The following is a 26,214-nucleotide window of genomic DNA, read 5'->3' as shown; positions in this document are numbered from 1 at the left end:
AATACCCTATTAGAGAATTTTTGGTTAGAGAAGTTCATTTTGGGACACATCAGTTAACTAGAGCAGAGATTGGGCACATAAAACATCTCTTGCTCTGATGGATCCGCCTTGTCAGTGCATTACAGACGGCCTATTGTTTTCGATGGGAACTGTGTAATGATTAGTTTCTCCTATGGCGGAGGTTCCAAAGAATTAATAACTTGGTGTCGGATTACCCAACACTAAATACCTATTCACTGGCTTCCAGCAACATAATTTGTAACAAACTTATTTTTAGGAGCTCTCCTATCCAAAGGATTAAAGGCCCCCATACACATTAAGCAGGGTCTGAAAACACTCCTATATAAGGGGCGGTTTAACTCTTCATTGACAGATTTTGGAAGAAAGGAAGATCAGAGATGTTTATTTTTAATGCCCAATCCTTAAATTTCCCGGGAGATAAGCTGCCACCAGTGATGTTTGGTGTCAGCTTGCGTCCCTGAACACATGAACATGGAGTTTGGGGAAGGACCAGGGGAAGTGATTGGCGGATATTGGTGTTTGGGCACTTTTAGTTATCTAAAGATTTGTCAGAAATGGAGTCTTTAGTTGGCTTGCAGATGTAGTAGGTGGGGTCAACGGCTATAAATATCCAGTATTTTCTGATCATTTGCACATCGTTGTTGGTGCTATTTCTGGAAAATGTTTGCATATCTGAACAAGCACTCCACCTTGCTTCATCTGAATTGTTGGCATTCAGCCCGTGAGTCACCTACGTGCTGTTCCAGGAGTAAACCTGCACGTGCAAGAAGTCCGCATCACTAAGTTCTTGTCATTCGAAAGACTTCAGCTACTACACAAATTGACCTATTTAATCGGTGACGTCATGCCTTTACGGGAGCCCAAAAAGGATGGGCTACAACAAGAAAAACCTATACTGGTGGTTTGCATAACAATGGAGTGTCAAGATGCGTTATCCAGCAGCACTTCCACTACACAAGATCACCCTCTAAGTAACAAAAGTGGATATATATTTGCTCATCATTGATATCCATCTACTTAATAGATTACAATTGGGGAATCATTATACTATTTTCTGAAATTGGCCCAAAACAAATCTTGACTCTGTTGAATTGACTCACCGGTGCAGTAGGGTGGGTCAGTGGTTGGCACCATTTCCTTGCAGTATTGTTCTCAGTTCAGATCTGACCAGGAGCAACACCTGCATGGAGTTCTTAGATTCTCCCATTGTTGGAGTGGGTTTCCTCCAAAAACATACATGGCAGTACTATAAAATTGGCCCCTGTGTTTTGTAAGATGGAGAAATTGGATTGACAGGAACCAACGAGTGCCTCGATTGGGCTGCAGAGCATATTGATGTAGAAGTCACAGGAATTAAATGTGGTTTCCAGTGGGAGGAAAAAAGGTGAAAGTGTGGGCGGCATGAACCCTTTGAGTACCAAGGGACATATTTATCCCATAGTTTTAAACTGCCCACATTCGATTTTAATCATTCATGTGCCATCTAAGCATGTTACCAATGGGTCCAATCTCCCACTTCAACTGTACCAATGCAAATCCCAGTGATTGGCGGCAGTGGTTAAGTGTTCAGACAGCATGTGGAGACAAGCAGGGGGAGATGTTAGTATAGGTTACTTTGTGATTTCAATACTGCTCATGCTATTTCAGCTCCACACACCCCCTACTGGACAACCTTTTTTAACCCTTTCCTATCCAACTTCTATCCTGGCTTTCCTAGGGGGCTTACTCTTTTTCTGCCATTATACAACGGCGCTATCTCCTGGCTAAAGCCAGTACTGCATGAGGTGACACTTTGGATAGGATCCAACAGCAGAGAGGCTGGCAATATACAGTAAGAGAACCCCCGACGGCCGTCTTCCAACATCGGAGCTGTACAGCTTTAAATGATGTCTTCAGACATCAGACAGTGGATTGGAAAGGGTTAAAGGGCTTCATTGAAACCGTTACTAATTCTTCCTTTATTTAATCTATGGCACGCTCCTCTTAAATGTCCGGCTGCTTCAGTATTGTAGTTTCGGTCCTGGTAGTTTCTGTAATAACCATGTGCCGTTCATTGTTACTGTGAGTACTACAGCTGATCCCTGGCCTTAGCAATCGCGTGCCATTCATGCATATGACTGCTGAAGCCATAGTAACCATGAATGGCACATGATCATTATGGGAACGTTTAGAACTGAAGCAATGGAGACCAGAGCTGGGATGTGGGAGCTCCAGGACATTTAAGAGGAAAGTGCTGCGTTTTTTTATTTCTTTTGAGCCATTTATTTGTTCTTTGGCAAGATTTAGCAAAATACATTAAACCCAGTTTAAATATGCCTAATAGCAGGTGGGACTCAAATTGTGCAAAAACCCTTTTCCCATCTGTAAACTCAAATCTCCACCTGGAATCTAATTAAACAGAAGCTTTTCCATAACTAATTTTGATGTCAGCCGTGTCCTGATGCAATCATTCCAGCATTGTTTATGTTCTTGTTTTTGCCATGTGTCAGTTACCACTCAAGCATCGGAAATCCACCTGAATATCAGCACAACTCCATCTGTTCCCCATCATCTGAGTAAGTGTACACGCTCTGTATAGCATGTGTTTTCTCACTGAATTCCCAATAACTGTTTCACATTGGTGGTTTGCATGGTGGTTTGGGGTATTTAATGGAGACAATGGGGTACACTAGTCGTTGAGGTGGGGAGGGGATCGTGGACACGGTGTGAGTAATGTACCCTCTATGGCATGGAGTTCTACACTTACAGGCAATAGGAGTTGAATTTACGGGGTGCACATGGGGTTAGATAGTTACAGGCTGTGCAGTCAGTTTTTTGTTTTTGGTATGACACGTGGAAGATTTGTCACATTGAGGGTAGAAATTGTACATTTTAAACTTATTGAGACGTAGTGTAACCCTTTTAGAGTTGGGTCATATTTGTATTGTAGTCTCATTGGAACAAAGGTGGTCACATTAGTAGAAAGCACATGGTGCACCCAACTATGTACACAGATACATACCGCACTATGGTTTGTGTTTTCACACTGCTGGGGGGACACATTTAAAAGGTGCACACAGGTGGGAGCATTTTACACAATGACACCATACCTTCCTATGACAGATTTTAATGTGATACCAATATTGGGTAAACCACGTGTCGTCTTGTTTTTTGGGCATACAGTCCCCAATTGGTAGTACTGTCAATGTTAAATGGTGGGGGTTGACCTCATAATCACTCTTCCTTCTATACAAATACTGTCTTATCCCGATATGTAGGGTGTTGCAATCAAACCTCCCAAATTGCATCCATTCGCAAAGCATGAAACTACAGGAAATGTAGAGCTTTATTAGTTTGCCAAAAACATTCAGTTCTTACATGGGCCCCACTGGTAGCACAAAGAAAATCCAGTCTCCTCCATTTCTTTCCATGTTCTCCCCAACATGTACAGTGTTAGAGTAGCAATCCTATCATGGACGTGGGCTCACAAACCTGGGAGTTCACCCATTGTAGCCGTGAATACACAGTCATCCATGTAACCGCAGAGGAAGAAATCCAGTAGATCTGTTGAATGGAGTGGCCACCAAATTGGTCCGTCATGTCCAAGACCGTGATCTGGGAAGGTGTAATTGAGGGAACATCAAATATTCATATTGGGAACCATATCTTGCTGGAAGATTGTTAGGTTGTAAATTGTGTACTTGGCAATACAGAAATTGTACTAATGTACTAATGTGCTAAGGTGTACGGAGCCAACAAAAGGACTCTTGGCATAGATACAATCAAGCGTTTTGGTTGCGAATTCCTGACTAGGTATCTTCAGTTGTTGCACAATTTGCACCTATAAGGATACCTATGAAGCCGCTTTTGCAATACTTGCTGCTCTGTCGGCGGTGGTACGTTAAACTGCCTCTATGCTTGGCGAGTCAATGTCACCATGACTCAAATTTCTTCCACGATTTCATTGGAAACCCTTCGATGAGCTCCTCCAGACTGATTTAGAACATAGTCACAAACTTCAGCAACCAAACCTTAATTGTTTGTTCCACTGATGCATCTTCTCTGTACACTGGACTGTAATGTCTTTGTACTGAATTTCATTGACATTAGTTCGGCATACCCCACTGCTGTTTGTGCGCACTGTTGCAGAATCACTTTTCTTTCATGCAACCGTCATGCTACATAGTGAGCGAGAACCTCAAAATAGGACACAATTCATGAGACAAAAGGCCTCATTCATCAAAACTACCTAGCAGTAAAACAGTCTTTGCTCTTCATAGGAACCAGTTTATTTAACCTAGTGCTAATTACAATCTATCATTCATCAATTTATTAAATTGATGGACTCGTAATATGGGAGGTTTGAACAGAACATCCTTTTTCTATTCAATATTAGAAGTCCTCCTATTTTATTCAGTTTCCGTAGACGTGAGGACAGTTTCCAGTATCTAGTGACCTAGAAGAATGGAGACAAAACACTGAGCTGCTCAAAGGTGGCCTCAGAGTACTTGTGAGACTTAATGATTAAACTAAGATCAATACGCTTATCCTACTGCGATATGCAAATCAGAGAAGTGAAGACAAAGCTAATGCTGCCCGCGTGTTCAGTAATATTGTGTGCAGCCTAACCAGATGCTGATCCTGAGGTTAGGAGTGCTGTATATGTAACCTGCTGATATTGGGGTCCTCCCAGGAGACATAGTAGCACTTTAACATGCGGTTTAAATTTAACAAGTCCTATGGTAACTCTCTGCACTCCATCCGTTCTGACCCCCCTCCTGTGAGCATAATGGCAGAAATAGTGTAACACATGCAGAGAGTTGTGAGGTAGCAGTGTAACTTCTAAAAAAGTACCAATGCATAGTATCCTATCAAAAGTAGTAGGTATTTCCAAAAGGTGTTCCCCTAGGCTCCCTCACATCCTGGCACATCCATCTGATGTGAATATGCAGTAGTGTGATTCGTCACTCTATAGAACGTTCTTCCATTGCTCAACTGTCCAATGATGATGCTCCTTGCACCATTGTAGACGGAGGGATGCATTGCCATTCATGATGGACTGCTTGTGTGCAGCAGCACAACATGTATGTCCAATAGCGTGCAGTTCCCGTCACAACTATGGCTGACACCCCCAAGGGTCTGTGTCTTATGTAGCATGGTTTAAGACTTACTAATAAGCCATGATCCATTCTTTGGTTAGGTGTGTCCAAATACTTTTGGTAGGGTAGTGTATGCTGTTCAAGGTATGTGAAAATCATACAAGTGATTACAGCCCCCATTAGTGGTTGTACAGGATCATAGTCTTTTAAAAAAGAGAAATTTTATGAATGTAAGGGAATTGCTTTTGGGGAGGTCTTGTGATATAGCATAAATGGATGGGATTCAACACCGCTAAATTAGGTCCCATCGGTCCCAGTTGCCGTGTTATGTCCTGTGTGCACCATACTATTCCAGTTCAGTGATCTGCATATGCAATGTGAAGTCATGACTAGAAACACAATAGCAAACCTTGTTGATGGGTTTAGGTAATTCTGACGTGTACTGTAGGTCTTGCAGGTTTACGGCCAACGCGGAAGCAATCTACACCTGCAGAGACGTAAGGACCTGCTTCCATAACACCGAGTCACGCGAAACAATTGTTGGGCTTGTCTCACATCAACTTTTTTTAACCCCCTCCACCCTACAGCTTCAGACACTTATTTTCCACTGCCTCTTGTGAATGTTCAATATTATTCACACAGTTGCATCAACTTTTCTATTGAACATGGAAAGTTGCGATGCGGCGCTACTCTTCCCATGTAGCAATCACTATAGGATACTTGGAGAAAGTTGCCTTCGCCTGTTTGACAAAATCAGCTGTTAAATGAAGGTCTTGGGGGTCAAACCTATGATCTGCTAGTTGTTACTGCAGCTTTCATATTAAAGGGGTTTAAGGAAACCACCTTAAATTGCCAATTGTCACTGAGTGCACACGGCTGTGACTACTGGCTGGTAGGCAGTGCATAATGGAAATTGTGTCTCTGTGGATGATGAGACACAAGAACATTAGATAAGGGAATAATTTATGCATGTGCCTAATCAGGACTTGAATGTGGCATTAACTATGGAGTGTCAGTGGAAACTGTTGTCTGGAGTTGTGGTGATGGTAAATGGAGTCATTTTGTTCATTGTTGGATACAGGTAATCCGGGGATGGCTGCATCTCTCCTGCTGGGGACGCTCTTCATTAGTCTCTTCCTTGTTCTGTCTGTGGCCTCGTTCTTTTACCTCAAGCGCTCGCACATGCTGCCAGAAATCTTCTACCGACGGAATAAAGGTATTTGACGTGAAGACTGCTGTGAGTCATTCGTTTCACCTTGGCTCTTGCTTGTTTTGAATAGTATGATGGGGAAAATTACTAATTACGAAGTTAATTCACCAATAATTACTGCTTTTAACCTCCAGCGGATTCTTGGAAACTTCCGTGGAACTTTATCCTTGGAAAGCAGAGCAATTACTTAAAGGGACCTTTTAAACAGAACGGAATTGCGCCACAGGATGCATCCAAAGCTGCGGCTACAGAATTCAGCACCAGAGTCTGCAGATCTGGATGCAGAACGGCAGGCAGACTTTAAGCTATTTTTTAAAATTCTGTATCAAAATTCTCAGGCAGCAGATTTTGGCACAGAATTTAGGGCAGCTTGCAGTGCATCGTGTGGCTTATCCTGTCCCGTGTCAAAGGCCCCTTATGGTAAAGGTCGTGTGCTCTTCTGCAAACCCTCTAATAGTTCTTACATATTTAAAATAAAGTTTGCTGCATCAATAGGCCGGCATAGGAACTGTAGACTCAAACTGACTAGCAACAATGTATGCAAAGCTGAATTTGGCTCTTAATGCGTTTAAAATGTTTTGACCTCTTTTAAATGGCTTCAATGGTTTGTGCTGTCAATATGGCAATAGCTTTTCAATGACCTATTACTGGCTGCACTAAGTTATCAGTCAAGTTAAACTTTGCTATATCTGTACAGATCTCGACCCTGTGGTATAGTCTTATCATGCAGTCATGCTTCTCTCTTCAATCTGCTTTTTTCACACTGCAGCTTATGGTGCATTCACAGGAGCAACAGCAAGTCACGCCTGATATTCTTGGGCGAGGTTAGCAGAGCACAATGTGCAGGAGGCCGCACATCTGCATGTTCTAGACTCGTACAAAAATAGAACATGCTACGATTTTTTTTTCTCCCACCCCCCTCTATCTACCAGCACATCTGCAAGAGCAAAATGCCCATGTAAATATACCCATTGCACGATTTTTTTTCGCCCATGTGAATGCACCCTTCACAAATAGAAGGAGCAAACGGAGTGTCGCACCAGGGCAGGCTACATAGGCTCTGTATTCTATAAACCTAAAGATGCATTGATCTGCATAGAAGCTGAAAAGCCCCTTTATCTTCATACTATTTGCAAATTTGCTCCTTTGTTTCGAGGGGGCATTGTGATGTATGTTGTAGACAGTCTTATTGCACTAAAGTGCAATTCTGCAATAAAAAACATACAGAGAATTGGCCAATTTCACCAGACTATGAAGATGGTTATTCAACCTCTAAAACTTATCAGACCTGGTTGAAAATGTTTCTTGGCCAGTAGTCATCACTGCAGTCGTAGCATACAAGGGTAATTGAAGTGGGACGTCCGGTTTCACCATTCTTTGCTTGAGTGACCATTTTACATTAATTTTTCTCACCAATACAGGCCCCCTTGGTTTCCACTTGGGACCACCCACTAACTGTCAGAATGAAGTGACTCCCATTGTGGTGAACCTGCCCATGCATTACATGGTTGGCTATTGAATGGCTCACATGTAATGCTACATTTCCTTTGTTCACCAGATCGGTCTCATTCTAGGAAAGTGATTTTTTTTTTTTTTTTTCTTTCTAAAAAGGTGCATTTAAATGTGCAGATTTTGTTCACGTTTTCTTGATGCAGTTTTTGAAGCCAAAACTAGGTGCAGATCATAGAGAGGATACAGGTCAGATACAGGGGGTAGACAAAAATATAGAAACGCCATATGAAATGCATGGGATTTTGAGTGTTAGCACTGAGCTGCCCTTTTGACCCCTGTTTCGTTGAGCTTTGCTGCCAAATTTGTATTTACTTTACCTCTTGCCCTGCTCTGGGTGGTTTTGGGAGGCAGCTGGTAACAGCTGAGTGGCTCAAACCCATGACCAATGGAACCTTGTTGCTCAGGCAGATGTTAATTTCTGCCCGGCAGCATCTGTCTCATATTGCCTTCACTTAAAGGGGTTGTCCCGAGAAAGCAAGTGGGGTTAAGCACTTCTGTATGGCCATATTAATGCACTTTGTAATATACATCGTGCATTAAATATGAGCCATACAGAAGTTATTCACTTACCTGTTCCGTTGCTGGCGTCCCTGTCTCCATGGTGCCGTCTAATTTCAGTGTCTAATCTCCCGATTAGACGCGCTTGCGCAGAAGGGTCTTCTCCCTTCTCTTGGGTCTTGGCACGAGCGGCCTTCTGGCTCCGCCCTCTTCTACGGGTCATCGTGTAGCTCCGCCCCATCACGTGTGCAGATTCTAGCCAATCAGTAGGCTGGAATCGGCAATGGACCGCACAGAGCCCACGGTGCACCATGGGAGAAGACCCGCGGTGCATCGTGGGTGAAGATCTCGGCGGCCATCTTGGTAAGGTAAGCAAGAAGTCGCCGCAGAGCGGGGATTCGGGTAAGTACTAAACTTTTTTTTTTTTTAACCCATCCCTTGTGTTTGTCTCACGCCGAACGGGGGGCCTATTGAATAAAAAAAAAAGCCGTTTCGGCGCGGGACAACCCCTTTAAAATCTGTCTCTACAGGTCTTATTGAAATATGGTTTATAATCCCATGTAATTTAGGGTATGCATTTCGTATGGGCTTTCCGTATTTTTGTCGAGACACACACCACTACCACCCTCTTTCCCCCCCCCCCCCCCCCCGTACCACCGATTCTGTTTTTTTGGGGTTTTTTTGGATGCACTCTTGGCTTTGGTTTCAAAAACTGCATCAGGAAGCCTGAACAAAATCTGCACCTGTGAATACAGCCTTATGGGCCCTTCTCACAGCACAAAATGGTCTGCAGGACTCAATGCAGATGTGGATTGTGTTGCTTTTTAACTGTTAAATGCGTTCTGAAGAACATCCTGCAGCATTTCTTGTGTTTTATTCCGCAGACTCTAATTGTGGAATTACATCTCCTGTATGTTGGAAATCTGCAACGTTTTAAAATTCTGTAGCAGAAAGCTTTTCCACTGTGAAATTTAATCTTGCTGTTTTGATGAAGGGGCACGTGCAATTCAAGACCCATAAGGATAACCTTGTGATGCAAAAATGTGTGAAAGGTCCCTTTTACAATACCTATTGGATGGCTCACCAAAGTCTTAATTGCAAGTTAAGGGGAAAAGTTATTAGCTGAGTGGAATCTCCTTATAACTTGAGCTCCAGCAATTCTGCATTTTAATAGTGACTCCCACATGACCTCAATGCTATATGGGGAATAAGGGAGCATCACATGAATTCGACCACAGTTGGTAGAGTTGCAATGGTCATCCACAATTTTTTTCCTTCCTAGAGCAACATTGGGCTTGCATACAACTCATGGATGACCTAATTTTGCTACAGAACAGTAGCCTTAAAGTGCAACCCCACCAAAATGTTATTTCCTATCCACAGAATAGGGGATAGCTGATTGCTGGGGGTCACAAGAATAAAGATCCAAAAGGCCCCTAAATGAATAGTGATAGGGACTCGTGTTCACCACCACTCCATTTAAATGACCAGGAGATACAATCTTGTACCGTACAGACTGCTCTGCTCTGCAAGAATCATCCAAGTGATAATTTACACTAATTTACATAATGAGGATTTGTCCCTAATCATATGCCAGTATAAAACATGGGCAATAAAACTAATATCCCCAGTGTTTGTCTTGTCAATATGACATTATGTCGGAGCAGATGCTCTGATATTGTGGCTTCCTTCCCTTTGTTGTGAAGAAAGTCTGTCACCTTCATTGTAATATTTGTCACTCATTTTACCATATGCTGCAAAAAAGAGCTTTATCTGTCAATATTTTACATCTTAATTAGAAAAAAGATAATTAGAGCAAAGATTTAGATAATCCTGCCACTTATTCTCAAGGCTGTCAACCGGATCTTGTCAGTAAGTGCATACAGTAGATCCTCAGCACTAAATTATATTGTTACGATCTACGGTATATTACATTCATGACATCTTACGGGATTGATTTGATTTAGACATTTCAACCCATAAGTATCTGGCAAGTCAAAGCTGCATGAGGGCTGCCACTACTTGGGTCCACCGCAGGACCATTGTGTGGAACCTCATCCATTGGAGACATGGCGGCCGGCAAATGTTGCAGCTAGGTGTTGGACGTTTGGCCAACAGTATTGAGTGAGGAATATATGGGAAGAGTTATTGTGTAGTCCAGGCATTAACCCTTTCACAGTCAGGGGGTTTTGGACATTTTTGCACCTCTGGTAGACAGGACAACTTTCACTCTTGTGATGTACAGATTTTTAACAAAAAAAAACAAATTATACCAAGCCCCCATACTTAAATATTTTTTGAAAGGGACACCTGGCACACTGTAAAAATGATGCCTGTGTATATATAGTACCAAGTATCTTCATGCAATTTTGTGTCAAAATGGAATTTTTCATTAAAGGGGTTGCCCAGTAACTAGACAAGCCCCGATTCAATAGGGCCTCCTGTATTGAAATAAACTGCACTATAATTACCCCTCTGCCACCACTTGGATCAGCACTGCAGCCCCGCTGTGGTCCCAGTGTTGTGAAAGATGATTCCACCGGAAATCAGCTGACTACTGCAGCCAATGGGAAGCTGTAGCATCACGCTCCTGAATTCCTGGTATCATGGCGCACAAGATATGGGAACTGATGCCAGAAGAATAAGGTGTGATTATAATGCAGCGATCACCTAATTTCCTGTGGCCTCACCTGTCACAACAAAGGCCTAGATCAGAGCATGGGTGCAGCACTGGGCACTGGCATAGGGAAACATTGAGATTGCATACAATAAGTGGTTTACCTAATTTTGCCAGAGAATACTAGCCTTAAAGGGCAACCCCACCAAAAGGTTACTCCCTATCCAGAGGGTCACAACAATAGTTGCCAAAGTTCCCCAAATGAATGGAGCAATGGTGACTCATGGGCACCACCACTCCATTTAAATGCAACTGCCCAACTATAGCAGTTCAAATGCTCGGCTGTCTCCAGCAGTCCCATTGGAGTCAATGGGTCCAAGAGAAAACATTTGGCGCATTATGAAACAAAATAACTGGGAAATACAATGCAAGACTGAGCAGCTAGAATCCTACATCAGACAAGAAGGGGACAACACTCCTCTCCCAAAACTCCTGTAACTGGCTTCCTAACCTCCCCGATGTGTACAGACTGTTGTAAAAAGGACTGGATGCTACACAACAGTAGATCCAGCCAGCTTCTGTGAGATGTGTTGCTGCCATCAATTTCTAAAGAAGTTACATATTTTTTAAATGAAAAACTGTCTCCTTTTCATCTTCAGATCTGTTTTATGTTCTAGCGTCCCAACTTTTTTGGAATTGGGGTTGTACATATGTAATCTGTTTATACAACTATATTACTAATTCTGTTTTCTCTCTATTCAGCATCCATCTTACAGCCCAGTGAAGTGGTAAGAGTTTTTTTTGTGCCCATGTGTTTTTGATTTTTGTTGTCCATAATCTTAAAGGGAACCTGCCTTGTTGAACATGTCTATTTACACGCACCACTAAATAGACCAGGGAAAACTAAGCAGATTGGCATCTAATTCTGTATGAAAACTTTCAGTGTAACTACTGATGTAAATCCATGCTCTGGATAGGAGTCCAGTGGGCTGTCCTACTCGGCGACTGACAGTCACTAAGTGGCACTGCCCACAAGACCCCTGAGCCCAGAGCAAGTGGGAATTTTACTTTCGAAGGAACATAAGAGATTTCTGCTGCATTTCATATAAAAATGTGCCCATGTTTTATGTATGATTGAACATACTTACAATTTACATCTTTTCTTATAGGCATCTATGATTCCAGAACGAAATACTTCAGGTAACTCAGAACTTCATAGAGCATATCAGAAATTGTAACTTGTAGAAGGCATGTAGTTAGACAGTCTGTGGTGATGGAACCTTTTTTACAATGTCTCCCACAAACCTGCCACATTTATGGTAAAATAATGGGATGGGTAGAGCAAAAAAAGCACAGAGCTGTTCGGCCTAGCCCTACAACAAACAATCCAATTCAGTTCTGCAACTTTCAGTGAGAATTCCTTTCACATTATGTAGCACCCCAACTAATCAGCTGTTCTGGAACCCGATATGACTGGCAATGCATAGGGTACAGAGTGGAAGCTGGTAATTGCAGGCATAGCTCCCATTAAAATCAGTGAGAACTGTTGCTGCAGTTACTAGTGCCAGCCACTGCAAAGGGGTTAAAGCAATCTGCATCCGCCCCATACCCTGTGTATTATGGCAGTGACAATGGTTGCCGGAACAGCTGATTGGTCGGGTTCTGAGCGGACGAAACCAGTTGATCAACTATTGATTTATCCAGAGAATGGGTCATCAACAAAGTAATGACTTCTGTTCATAATTACTCCATTGCGGCTACGCCGATTCTGTCTCCAACAAATTTCGAGGATTCCTGACTGACTTCTATAATGGGTCCTTCAGGTTCCTGTTGGGATTCTTATAATTTTTGTCAAGAATAATGCTGCAGAGTGCGCGATTCTTGCAAAAAAAAATATCAGACCCACTGATGGAAGCCTAATATGAAAAGAGCCCAAGGGGTCATTCACAACGCTTGTTCTTTCTGGCTTCAAATGCCAGGAAATGTATGGAAAGTTGCTGAGATGATCTATTGGTCTTTGTTTGAGCAGGTTTCATCAATAGAAGTCAATGGTTCTATCTGAATCCCGTTTTTTGGGATTCGGAAAGAACTCCTGGATGTAATCCAAAAGCAAGATGCAAATGGGACCTATCTGCCCGTATTTCAAAGAGGATGACAAGCTGCTAAAAAACTCCTGGGAGAACAAAGGATTGGGCATGTTAAATTCAGTGTGCCTGATCCTCTTCTCCCACACCATCTGCCTTCAAGGAATCATTGGGAGATCCCCCTCATATGAGTTGTTGGTGCGTGATATTAATCTGTGAGTTGGCAATTTAAAAGGATTGATTGAGATTATAAACTAAAACAGAGCTGGGGTTCACTTGGATCATGGATTAGCTGAAATGAAGACAGCCGTACACAAGGGTGGTATCTATTCCATACCATCCAAACCAATACAATTAGAAGGTTTGCCTGCGAGAACCCGGTCTAAAGGTTTTCTTGCTCTTCCAGGACGGAAACCAAGATATGTCCGACGTGAGAGAACACATAAAGCGGCCCCAGTGTTACTGGATCCCTCTGCTGATACGCAAGTAAGCAATGTATAGAGTGAGACTGGAGTGCAGCCTGAACCGTCCAGATTATTCCCTGTGTGCTGCTCTCAATCAGGAGGACTGTGTAGGAGAGTGGATTATGAAGGAATATTCCCCACTGAAGGAGCCAAGGAACTGATGACACTTCAGCCCGTGTTGCAAGTGACTTTTTAGTTTTTTTTAATTTGCAATTTAATTGTGCAACTCTGTGCAGCAGCGTCTAGAAGAAACAGGGAAACCTCACCGCTCGTCCTTTATCTTACAGACCGAACAATATTCTAATTGTAAAATGTGTAAAACTACTATATATATTTTTTTGGGGGGGGCAATGAATTTCTATGTAATATGAACACCAACAGTCTGTTTTTAATGTGACTTTTTCCTTTTTGTATTTTTATTAGATTTCACTGACTTTAATAAATTAAGGGAAACTTTATTTTTGGAGGAATTTGCATTAAGTGTACGCACATTTATACATTGTATGATAATTGTGTTTTATTGTATGATGCTTATATTTTAATGTAAAGATCTACACCATCACATCATTAGTTAATAGTAACTGATTGAAAAGTTTGCTTTAAAGAAACGGTTACCCAGGGGTGCAGCGGGAGGGACTGCCTAGGTAGCAGTGACACCCAGGGCCCCAGAAGGCCCAATGGCATTTGTACTGGCACTTGGTAGATGGGGGAGGGGGGTCAACTGCTAATAAATAAATAAAAAAAATTAAAAAAAATTACTCTGTAGACCAGGAGCTCGAAGAGATGCCTCCACTGTTGTCAGATGCTACTGTTTACTCTTGTCAAAATCCACTATAAACTAAAACACACTGAATAAACTAGAAATCCTAATTCCTCCTTGCGTTTATTACATGTAGTATAGCCAAGTGAGAAGATGCAACTTAATTCACCCCGACTCTGGTTTATTAATTATGGCTTCACACTAGTTGGATTGATTCAGGTCAATGACTAGCTCCACTGAATTACTTGGTACAGGGTAATTAAAGGGGTTGTCCCGCGAAAGCAAGTGGGGGTATACACTTCTGTATGGCCATATTAATGTACTTTGTAATATACATCGTGCATTAAATATGAGCCATACAGAAGTTATACACTTACCTGTTCCGTTGCTAGCGTCCTCGTCTCCATGGTGCCATCTAATCTCAGCGTCTAATCTCCCGATTAGACGCGCTTGCGCAGTCCGGTCTTCTCCCTGGTGAATGGGGCCACTCGTGCCGGAGAGCTGGTCCTCGTAGCTCCGCCCCGTCACGTGTGCCGATTCCAGCCAATCAGGAGGCTGGAATCAGCAATGGACCGCACAGAGCCCACGGTGCACCATGGAAGAACACCCGCGGTGCATCGTGGGTGAAGATCCCGGCGGCCATCTTAGTAAGGTAAGGAAGAAGTCGCCGCAGCGCGGGGATTCGGGTAAGTACTAAACGTTTTGTTGTTTTTAACACATGCATTGGGTTTGTCTCGCGCCAAACGGGGGGCCTATTGAATAAAAAAAAAAAACGTTTTGGCGTGGGACAACCCCTTTAAAGGTGCCATTAGACAGAACGATTATCATTCTAAACATTGTTTAAAGGAACAAGTGAACGATAATCGTTCAGTTTAAAAGCAAGCCGATGACGGAACAAGAATCGGACACAACTCGTTGATTTGTTTAGTTTCAGCCGGCATAAAAGTAATCATCAACTCGTTGGCTTCTAATTGCATTTAAACACTGATTGTTCAATGTATCTTATAGGAATGTAAACACTGAAAAGTGAGCGAGAAGTTCACAATTCCCAATGATTTGCACAACTACTACCCTCTTTTGCATTTCTTGGGGCCTAGGCCTCTTTCTCATGGGCTGCAAAATTGGGAGATTTTGTAGTAGTGACATCGCTACAAAACGCATGTATGTGAAGCTCATGGGTTGTTTCAGGCTACAAAAATCTCTCATGTGAAAGAACCCATTGGAAACCATGGGCTTCACATACATGCTACAATTCTGTAGCCCGTGTGAAATAGGCCTTTATCAGCATATTTTGCCACCATGTGTTAAACTGGCTTTTCACAGACCCATAGCATTCATTGGGGGTTATTCACACATCTGTTTCATCAGAAGTAGGTGTAGAAGTAAATTGCAGCGAGCACTATTTTCTGTTTTGTGGTTGGAAAAATCCATTAAAATCTATGCAAAGTGCTTAAAATAAGGATCAGTATTTCCATTATGTGTATTTTCTATTGTACAATTGAAATAGCAATGAATGCAAATGGGATGCTTCAGTAGTCATCCATATTTCATCATCTCTATATTACAGGCTTGACAAATACGCTGATGTGAAACACTCCTTACGTGTGGATAGATTTACTAAAGGGAATTTATTGCCTATGCTTTTTGTACTATTTTAAACCAGATAGACACAATTCCATTTCTGGCATTTTCTGATAGTTGTGAACAGACAATAGAATAAAAAAAAAAAAAAACTACACTGGGGCAGCCATCTAACATTTGCTGCAGAAATGTGCTTTACAGCAACCTCATAGGCCATACACAATAGACAGGAGCTGGGTACTGGTTCATCTTGTCTCCACCGGAACTATGGATAGAGACATGGGTTGGCCAGGTTGTGTTTTAGGGGATGGCCAGGTGCCACCCACAACAGTGGATTGGCTTATGCACCCCAGGCATAATGCAATGTCCACTCCCAACCCCACTGTAACTTTCCCCAGGTCTGCCATCTCCCCTCTAACAGCTCCTATCACTGTCCTCAGCATACTTCCATCACTTCCTTGTCCTACTCCTATTGTAGTGGCCCAGTACATGCTTTCCTGGCCCCCTCCATAATGTCATACATGCCATGTCTTAGGTTGGTGCACTGTGCAACTCTGTCTAGTCATTTTGTTGTGTATTGCACAGCTCCAGCTTGTGATGGATTAAGTGTTTGCAAATGCCTTCAGCTTACCTGTGAATGTATGTATTAACTTATGTCCTGTCACATAGTATGAGTGTGATTTATAAATAGTGTCTGAGCGGGAAGAGGTCCATGTCTTCTGGGTTCCTGATGAGGAGGCCAGCTCCATGAGAGGGTACCTTTTAACCCTCATGTTGTAAAGAATGGAGGAGGAGAGGTTCCCTGGATTGCCTGATCTAGAATGAGAGGAGTGAGTCCCAATTGAAGAGAGTGTAAGAGAGAAGTGGAGTTTTCCCCAAGGCTAAGTGCTGCCCTGGCCGAGGCTATGTGCATCCCTCCGATAGGAAGCCTGGTAAGTGCTGCCGTGACAAGCCAGCATCTTACCCTCCCCACTCCTCAATGTAAGCCATGTGTCTAGGCTCACATTACGGGATGCTACACTGTCACTTGCTGCTCTCCCTTGTCCACTGCCGCCTCCTGCGTTGTCAGTGTTCCCAGCAGTACTCACATATGCTCTGCATTGTGTGCTCCAGACTGCCTACTGATCTCCACTCATGGCTCCTGTCACTCACACCTCCGCTCTCGTGTCCACTCCTGGCTCCTGCGCGGTCAGTCTCCCCAGCCGCACTGCCATCTGCGCTGGAAATCTGTAGTCCGGCCCCCCTCCTGCTCTGCTGCATGGAGGCCGGTGCTGCCACTGAAGCCACCGCATCAGTCAACTGCTGGTAGATGAGCAGCGGATCACCTCTACTCCGGTGCCCTGCTGTCACTGTTGGCCTCCCTTCTCCACACTAATGTCTTTGTCCACTGCCTCCCTTCTCTGCTGCAATTTGTCCTCAGGTCCACCAGCATCCCACAGAAGCCCTCCCTGCTCTGTCACTCTGACGGGTAATAAGTGCTGTGTTCAACCGCCATGAAGGTAGCCAATTGGGAAGCTGCAGGCATCCCCCCCCAAGGACATATCCATGTCTCCACCCATAGTTCCACTGGAGACAAGATGTGCTAGAACCCAGCTCCTGTCTGACTTATTGACTTGCATGGCAGATTGTTCTAGTATGCTGTGACCTGTATGGGGAGGGCTTGTACATAAGTTGTGACATAACCTATTGCATGCCAGATCCTGTGTTACATATATGCAGGGCTACTATAAAATAAGTTTTATAGAAATAAAACTATTATTGATTTAGCAAAAATACCAGTTTTTAACATTTATTAAAGCAATTTGGGGATTTGATTACAAACTACGAAAGAGAGGTACACAATCCACAGGTCACTGAAGAGCGGATGGTTCAAAGCTTGAGGTACCAAGAAGTTCCATTTTCTGCTGCAGCTTGTTTATAGAAAAATGGTGATAACACAAGAATCACTTTGTATGCTCGAGTGTGCTAAGTGTCAATCCACTGTTTTAAGTGCAATGTGAATTCCGGCTTCGCTTCCAAAAACAGCCGCCTCGTCACAAGCAAGTTTATTAGTGGAACACAATATTTGTTGAACTTGGTAGCATATGCAAACAGAAAAGCAGCGGTTGGCAGGGACCATAAAGCAGTAAATGAGACACCCAGCACTGCAATGTGGCAGGAAATGGAACTTACTGGTCTGTCATAACAAACTTAGAACCTTCCTCTTTTCAGTGATGTGCGGATTGTGTATCTCTCTTTTGTAGTTTGTAATTAAATCCCCAAATCTGCTCCTCCTTTTTGAATAACCCTGTCTCCTTACATTTGTATGACCAAATTACAAATGGTGTGGAGTAGAGATGAGCGAGCACCAAAATGCTCGGCTGCTCGTTACTCGAGACAAACTTTTCGCAATGCGCGAGGGTTCGTTTCGAGTAACGAACCCCATTGAAGTCAATGGGCGACCCGAGCATTTTTGTATATCGCCGATGCTCGCTAAGGTTTTCATTTGTGAAAATCTGGGCAATTCAAGAAAGTGATGGGAACGACACAGAAACGGATAGGGCAGCTGAGGGGCTACATGTTGGGCTGCATCTCAAGTTCGCAGGTCCCACTATTAAGCCACAATAGCGGCAAGAGTGGGCCCCCCCCCTCCCAACAACTTTTACTTCTGAAAAGCCCTCATTAGCAATGCATACCTTAGCTAAGCACCACACTACCTCCAACAAAGCACAATCACTGCCTGCATGACACTCCGCTGCCACTTCTCCTGGGTAACATGCTGCCCAACTCCCCCGCACGACCCAGTGTCCACAGCGCACACCAAAGTGTCCCTGCCCAGCCTTCAGCTGCACTCATGCCACACGCTGGCCTCATAGCCACACCACCCTCATGTCTATTTATAAGTGCGTCTGCCATGAGGAGGAACCGCAGGCACACACTGCAGAGGGTTGGCACGGCCAGGCAGCGACCCTCTTTAAAAGGGGCGGGGCGATAGCCCACAATGCTGTACAGAAGCAATGAGAAATCCAATCCTGTGCCACCTCCATCAGGAGCTGCACATGTGGGCATAGCAATGGGGAACCCATGTGCCACACACTATTCATTCTGTCAAGGTGTCTGCATGCCCCAGTCAGACCTGGGTTTTTTTAAAAATAGTCACAGGCAGGTACAACTCCGAATGGGAATTCCTTGTGCACCCACAGCATGGGTGGTTCCCTGGAACCCACCGGCGGTACATTAATATATCCCATTGCATTGCCCATCACAGCTGAGGTAACGTCCGATTAAATGCAGGTGGTTTTCGGCCCACACTGCATGCCCCAGTCTGACCGGGGTTTTTAATACATAGACACTGGCAGGTACAACTCCCTAATGTGAAGTCCCTGTGGACCCACGGCATGGGTGGCTCCCTGGAACCCACCGGCGGTACATAAATATATCCCATTGCATTGCCCATCACAGCTGAGGTAATGTCAGGTTTAATGCAGGTGGGCTTCGGCCCACACTGCATTCCCCAGTCAGACTGGGGTTCTTTATAAGTAGACACATGCAGTTACAACTCCGTGTGGACCGACAGCATGGGTGGGTCCCAGGAAGCCACCGGCAGTACATAAATATATCCCATTGCAGTGCCCTGGACAGCAAAGCTAACATCAGATTAAATGCAGGTGGGCTTCGGCGGTACATAAATGTATCCCATTGCAGTGCCCTGCTCAGCAGAGCTAACATGAAATACAATACAGGTGTGCATGCCCCACTCAGACTGGTAATATGTACCTTAACACTAACCGCGTTGGTGGGAATGTGGTGGCGACTGCGGACCTGGTAGCGCAGTTTTATTTAGTTGGTTTTCGGAATGTGGCCAGGATTAAGTGGGCCGTGGCGGGGGGATGGTGGGGGGGCTCTCTTGTTGTGTCAGTAAAGGTGAAATTCTTGGACTGCCACCAGACGGACCAATGCAAAGGTATTTGCCAAGAATGTTTTCATTGTTGGAGGAGGGGGATGTTTTTGAGGCACTACGTGTCCTCTCCACGTGTCCGTGGTTATATGCACCTTAACAGTAACCGCGTTGGTGGGAAATGGCCTCGCCACCATCATGTCTTTGGGAAGCCTCCGTTTCCACACCCCATTGACATAGCATTAGCAGCGATATAGGTAGAGCCCAGAATTAGTAACATTTCAGCGGTAGCATTAGGGACAGGCCCCAGTAACATATCACTAGCAGCATTATAGGGGGAGCACAGTATTAGTTCCATTTCAGTAGTAGTAGCAGTCAAGACAGGCCCTGGTAACAATTCCGAAGCAACAGTATAGGGGGAGCACAGTCTTAGTTCCATTTCAGTAATAGTAGCAGTCCAGACAGGCCCCAGTAACAATTCTGAAGCAGCAGTATAGGGGGAGCACAGTCTTAGTTCCATTTCAGTAATAGCACTCAAGACAGGCCCTGGTAAATATTCGAAGCAGCAGTATAGGGGGAGTGCAGTCTTAGTTCCATTTCAGTAGTAGTAGCAGTCAAGACAGGCCCCAGTAACAATTCCGAAGCAGCAGTATAGGGGGAGCACAGTATTAGTTCCATTTCAGTAGTAGTAGCAGTCTAGACAGGCCCCAGTAACATATCACTAGCAGCAGTATAGGAGGAGCACAGTATTAGTTCCATTTCAGTAGTAGTAGCAGTCTAGACAGGCCCCAGTAACATAGCACTAGCAGCAGTATAGGGGGAGCACAGTATTAGTTCCATTTCAGTAGTAGTAGCAGTCTAGACAGGCCCCAGTAACAATTCCGAAGCAGCAGTATAAGGGGAGCACAGTATTAGTTCCAATTCAGTAGTAATAGCAGTCAAGACAGGCCACAGTAACATTCCCGTTGCAGCAGTTTAGGGAGATAACAGTCTCTTGCACATTTCAGTAGTTGCAGTATAGACAAGGCCCCAGTTACATTTATGTAGCAAAAGTGTAGGCCAACCCCACACACCTTGCTGTACCATGAGTGCAGGCGAAGCCCATAAAAATTACTAGGATTACACTGTAGGCGAGGGCCCAAAAAAATTGGTGTACCAACAGTACTAATGTACCTCAGAAAAATTGCCCATGGCCAACCAAGAGGGCAGGTGAAACCCATTAAAGGGGTTGTCCCGCGAAACAAAGTTGGGGTAAGCACTTCTGTATGGCCATATTAATGCACTTTGTAATGTACATTGTGCATTAATTATGAGCCAAACAGAAGTTATTCACTTACCTGTTCCGTTGCTAGCGTCCTCCTCTCCATGGTGCCGTCTAATTTTCAGCGTCTAATCGCCGGATTAGACGCGCTTGCGCAGTCCGGTCTTCTTTTATGAATAGGGCCGCTCGTGCCGGAGAGCGGCTCCTTGTAGCTCCGCCCCGTCAAGTGCCGATTCCAGCCAATCCCTGCGGTCCACCGAGGGAGAAGATCCTGGCGGCCATCTTCACCAGGTAAGTAAGAAGTCACCGGAGCGCGGGGATTCAGGTAAGCACTATGCGGTTTTCTTTTTTAACCCCTGCATCGGGTTTGTCTCGCGCCGAACGGGGGGGCTATTGAAAAAAAAAAAAAAACGTTTCGGCGCGGGACAACCCCTTTAATCGCTTTGGTTTATGTGGCTTAATTTGTACCTAGGCCTGTAGGCAGCCCAGTTAAAATAAAAATTGGTTCAGGTGCAAGTTTCAACGCTTTAATGAGAATTGAAACGTAGAAACATTGTTTACTAAAGTCATATGACTGAGCCTTGTGGGCCTAAGAAAAATTGCCCGTTCGGCGTGATTACATGAGGTTTCAGGAGGAGGAGGAGGAGGATGAATATAATACACAGATTGATGAAGCTAAAAGGTCCCCGTTTTTGATGGTGATAGAGAACGATGCTTCCATCCGCGGTGGCAGCCTACGTATTGTTTAGGTACCGCTGCTGTCCGCTGGTGGAGAAGAGAAGTCTGGGAAAATCCAGGCTTTGTTCATCTTTATGAGTGTAAGCCTGTCGGCACTGTCAGTTGACAGGCGGGTACGCTTATCCGTGATGATTCCCCCAGCCGCACTAAACACCCTCTCTGACAAGACGCTAGCCGCAGGACAAGCAAGCACCTCCAGGGCATACAGCGCGAGTTCAGGCCACGTGTCCAGCTTCGACACCCAGTAGTTGTAGGTGGCAGAGGCGTCACGGAGGACGGTCGTGCGATCGGCTACGTACTCCCTCACCATCCTTTTACAGTGCTCCCGCCGACTCAGCCTTGACTGGGGAGCGGTGACACAGTCTTGCTGGGGAGCCATAAAGCTGGCAAAGGCCTTGGAGAGTGTTCCCCTGCCTGCGCTGTACATGCTGCCTGATCTCCGTGCCTCTCCTTCTACCTGGCCCTCAGAACTGCGCCTTCTGCCACTAGCGCTGTCGGATGGGAATTTTACCATCAGTTTGTCCGCCAGGGTCCTGTGGTATAGCATCACTCTCGAAGCCCTTTCCTCTTCGGGTATGAGAGTGGAAAGGTTCTCCTTATACCGTGGGTCGAGCAGTGTGTGCACCCAGTAATCCGTAGTGGCCAGAATGCGTGTAACGCAAGGGTCACGAGAAAGGCATCCTAACATGAAGTCCGCCATGTGTGCCAGGGTACCTGTACGCAACACATGGCTGTCCTCACTAGGAAGATCACTTTCAGGATCCTCCTCCTCCTCAGGCCATGCACGCTGAAAGGATGACAGGCAAGCAGCATGGGTACCCTCAGCAGTGGGCCAAGCTGTCTCTTCCCCCTCCTCCTCATGCTCCTCCCCCTCCTCCTCCTCCTCCTCAACGCGCTGAGATATAGACATGAGGGTGCTCTGACTATCCAGCGACATACTGTCTTCCCCCGCCTCCGTTTCCCAGCGCAAAGCGTCTGCCTTTATGCTTTGCAGGGAACTTCTCAAGAGGCATAGCAGAGGAATGGTGACGCTAATGATTGCAGCATCGCCGCTCACCATCTGGGTAGACTCCTCAAAGTTTCCAAGGACCTGGCAGATGTCTGCCAACCAGGCCCACTCTTCTGTAAAGAATTGAGGAGGCTGACTCCCACTACGCCGCCCATGTTGGAGTTGGTATTCCACTATAGCTCTACGCTGCTCATAGAGCCTGGCCAACATGTGGAGCATAGAGTTCCACCGAGTGGGTACGTCGCACAGCAGTCGGTGCACTGGCAGATTAAACCGATGTTGCAGGGTTCGCAGGGTGGCAGCGTCCGTCTTGGACTTGCGGAAATGTGCGCTGAGCAGGCGCACCTTTCCGAGCAGGTCTGACAAGCGTGGGTAGCTTTTCAGAAAGCGCTGAACCACCAAATTAAAGACGTGGGCCAGGCATGGCACGTGTGTGAGGCTGCAGAGCCGCCACCAGGTTACGGCCGTTGTCACACACGACCATGCCCGGTTGGAGGCTCAGCGGCGAAAGCCAGCGGTCGGTCTGCTCTGTCAGACCCTGCAGCAGTTCGTGGGCCGTGTGCCTCTTCTCTCCTAAGCTGAGTAGTTTCAGCACGGCCTGCTGGCACTTGCCCACCGCTGTGCTGCCACCTCACGCGACACCGACTGGTGGCGATGTGCTGCTGCTGACACATCTTGATTGCGAGACAGAGGTTGCGTTGGAGGAGGAGGAGGGTGGTTTAGTGGAGGAAGCATACACCGCCGCAGATACCAGCACCGAGCTGGGGCCCACAATTCTGGGGGTGGGTAGAACGTGAGCGGTCCCAGGCTCTGACTCGGTCCCAGCCTGCACTAAGTTCACCCAATGTGCCGTCAGGGAGATATAGTGGCCCTGCCCGCCTGTGCTTGTCCACGTGTCCGTTGTTAAGTGGACCTTGGCAGTAACCGCGTTGGTGAGGGCGCGTACAATGTTGCGGGAGACGTGGTCGTGCAGGGCTGGGACGGCACATTGGGAACAGTAGTGGTGACTGGGAACCGAGTAGCGGGGGGCCGCCGCCGCCATCATGTTTTTGAAAGCCTCCGTTTCCACAAGCCTATACGACAGCATCTTCAGGCTGATCAATTTGGCTATGTGCACGTTTAACGCTTGAGCGTGCAGGTGTGTGGTGGCGTACTTGCGCTTGCGCTCATACAGTTGCGCTAGCGACGGCTGGATGCTGCGCTGAGAGACATTGCTGGATGGGGCCGAGGACAGCGGAGGTGAGGGTGTGGGTGCAGGCCGGGAGACGGTCGTGCCTGTGTCCTGAGAGGGGGGTTGGATCTCAGTGGCAGGTTGGGGCACAGGGGGAGAGGCAGTGGTGCAAACCGGAGGCGGTGAGTGGCCTTCGTCCCACCTTGTGGGGTGCTTGGCCATCATATGCCTGCGCATGCTGGTGGTGGTGAGGCTGGTGGTGGTGGCTCCCCGGATGATCTTGGCGTGACAAACCTTGCACACCACAGTTCGTCGGTCGTCTGCACTCTCAGTGAAAAACTGCCAAACCTTTGAGCACCTCGGCCTCTGCAGCGTGGCATGGCGCGAGGGGGCGCTTTGGGAAACAGTTGGTGGATTATTCGGTCTGGCCCTGCTTCTACCCCTGGCCACCTCACTGCCTCTTCCAACCTGCCCTGCTGCTGCACTTGCCTCCCCCTCTGAAGACCTGTCCTCAGTAGGCTTAGCAAACCAGGTGGGGTCAGTCATCTCATCGTCCAGCTGCTCTTCCTCCGAATCCTCTGTGCGCTCCTCCCTCGGACTTACTGCAATTACTACTACCTGAGTGATAGACAACTGTGTCTCATCGTCATCATCCTCCTCACCCACTGAAAGCTCTTGAGACAGTTGCCGGAAGTCCCCAGCCTCATCCCCCGGTCCCCGGGAACTTTCCAAAGGCTGGGCATCGGTCACGACAAACTCCTCCGGTGGGAGAGGTACCATTGCTGCCCATTCTGGGCATGGGCCCGAGAACAGTTCCTGGGAGTCTGCCTGCTCCTCAGAATGTGTCATTGTAATGGAGTGAGGAGGCTGGGAGGAAGGAAGAGCAGCAGCCAGAGGATTCAGAGTTGCAGCAGTGGACGGCGTAGAAGTCTGGGTGGTCAATAGATTGCTGGATGCACTTTCTGCCATCCACGACAGAACCTGCTCACACTGCTCATTTTCTAATAAAGGTCTACCGCGTGGACCCATTAATTGTGAGATGAACCTGGGGACCCCCTTTTTTTTTTTTTTTGCATAGGCCCCACGTTCGGCGCAGGACAAACCCAAGGGATGTGTTAAAATAAAAAAAAATATATTACTTACCCAAATCCCCGCTATGCGACTTCTTCCTTCTCCAAGATGGCCGCCGGGATCTTCACCCACGATGCACCGCAGGTCTTCTCCCATGGTGCACCGTGGGCTCTGTGCGGTCCATTGCCGATTCCAGCCTCCTGATTGAATGGAATCGGCACACGTGACGGGGCGGAGCTACGATGACGCGTAGAAGGGGTGGAGCCAGAACGCCGCTTGTGCCCGGACCGACCAGAAGGAGAAGACCCTTCTGTGCAAGCGCGTCTAAAAAAGCAAGAAGACCCCGAAATTAGACGGAGCCACGGAGACGGGGACGCCAGCAACGGAGCAGGTAAGTGAATAACTTCTGTATGGCTCATATTTAATGCACGATGTATATTACAAAGTGCATTAATATGGCCATATGGCCATACAGAAGTGCTGAACCCCACTTGGTTTCGCGAGACAACCCCTTTAAGTATTTGGCTTCCCTTTTTTTAAATGGTGAGCTGAAACAGCAGACAGATACTGTATGCAGCGTATATTATGTTTACTGTTTCCCTCTGGCGCTATGACGGCGGTGATGTAATGGAGACAGCAGAGCCAGGAAACAATTTTGCGCACGCCTGTAGTGAGACCTAGGTGCGTAGGACTGAGCTAGTGGAATTCACAGCGGAGAACAGTCAAGTCGCCAAAGGGCAGTGGTACGCCTTAAAGGGGTTGTCCCGCGGCGAAAGCGAGAAAAAAATTTTTTCACTTACCCCCGCATTCTGCCCTGTTAAAAAGAAAGCATGGGTTAGTTTTTAAAAATGGAATTGTGCTTACCTGCATCAGCGTTCTGCAGCTTCTTCTTTTCTTCTTTTAAAGATGGTGTCGCTGGTCTTCTCCCACGGTGCACCGCGGGTCTTCTCTCATGGTGCACCGTGGATTTTCTTCTCCTTCCTTGCGTTCCATTGCCGATTCCAGCCTCCTGATTGGCTGGAATCGGCACACGTGACGGGGCGGAGCTACGATGACGACGCGGTGAGCAGCTCTCCGGCATGAGCGGCCCCATTCACCAGCCAGAAGACCGGACTGCGCAAGCACGTCTAAAAACGCCAGAAGACATCGAAATTAGACGGCACCATGGCGACGGGGACGCTAGCAACAGAGCAGGTAAGTGAATAACTTCTGTATGGCTCATATTTAATGCACGATGTACATTACAAAGTGCATTAATATGG

General features: G+C 46.0%; 1 protein-coding gene across 2 annotated transcripts in view; it reads left to right on the top strand.

Annotated features, from left to right (window-relative positions):
- The window catches only part of C6H1orf159 (chromosome 6 C1orf159 homolog), a 26,492-nt gene extending 12,532 nt beyond the window's left edge, over positions 1-13,960 (top strand). Inside the window, exons 5-9 of one of the 2 annotated variants that reach the window (XM_066606900.1) lie at positions 2,511-2,576; positions 6,181-6,315; positions 11,699-11,724; positions 12,106-12,136; positions 13,427-13,960. In XM_066606900.1, the coding sequence (XP_066462997.1) occupies positions 2,511-2,576; positions 6,181-6,315; positions 11,699-11,724; positions 12,106-12,136; positions 13,427-13,521 (353 nt within the window). In that variant the 3' untranslated portion in view covers positions 13,522-13,960. The remainder of the gene's footprint in view (positions 1-2,510; positions 2,577-6,180; positions 6,316-11,698; positions 11,725-12,105; positions 12,137-13,426) is intronic. The other variant, XM_066606901.1, reaches the window with a different exon arrangement.
- Positions 13,961-26,214: the final 12,254 nt, after the last annotated feature.

This window comes from Eleutherodactylus coqui, chromosome 6, assembly GCF_035609145.1.
Source record: "Eleutherodactylus coqui strain aEleCoq1 chromosome 6, aEleCoq1.hap1, whole genome shotgun sequence".
In the NCBI taxonomy this organism is placed as follows: Eukaryota; Metazoa; Chordata; class Amphibia; order Anura; family Eleutherodactylidae; genus Eleutherodactylus; species Eleutherodactylus coqui.
Note: the sequence above shows the minus strand (reverse complement) of the source record. Positions and strands in the feature narration are given on the sequence as shown.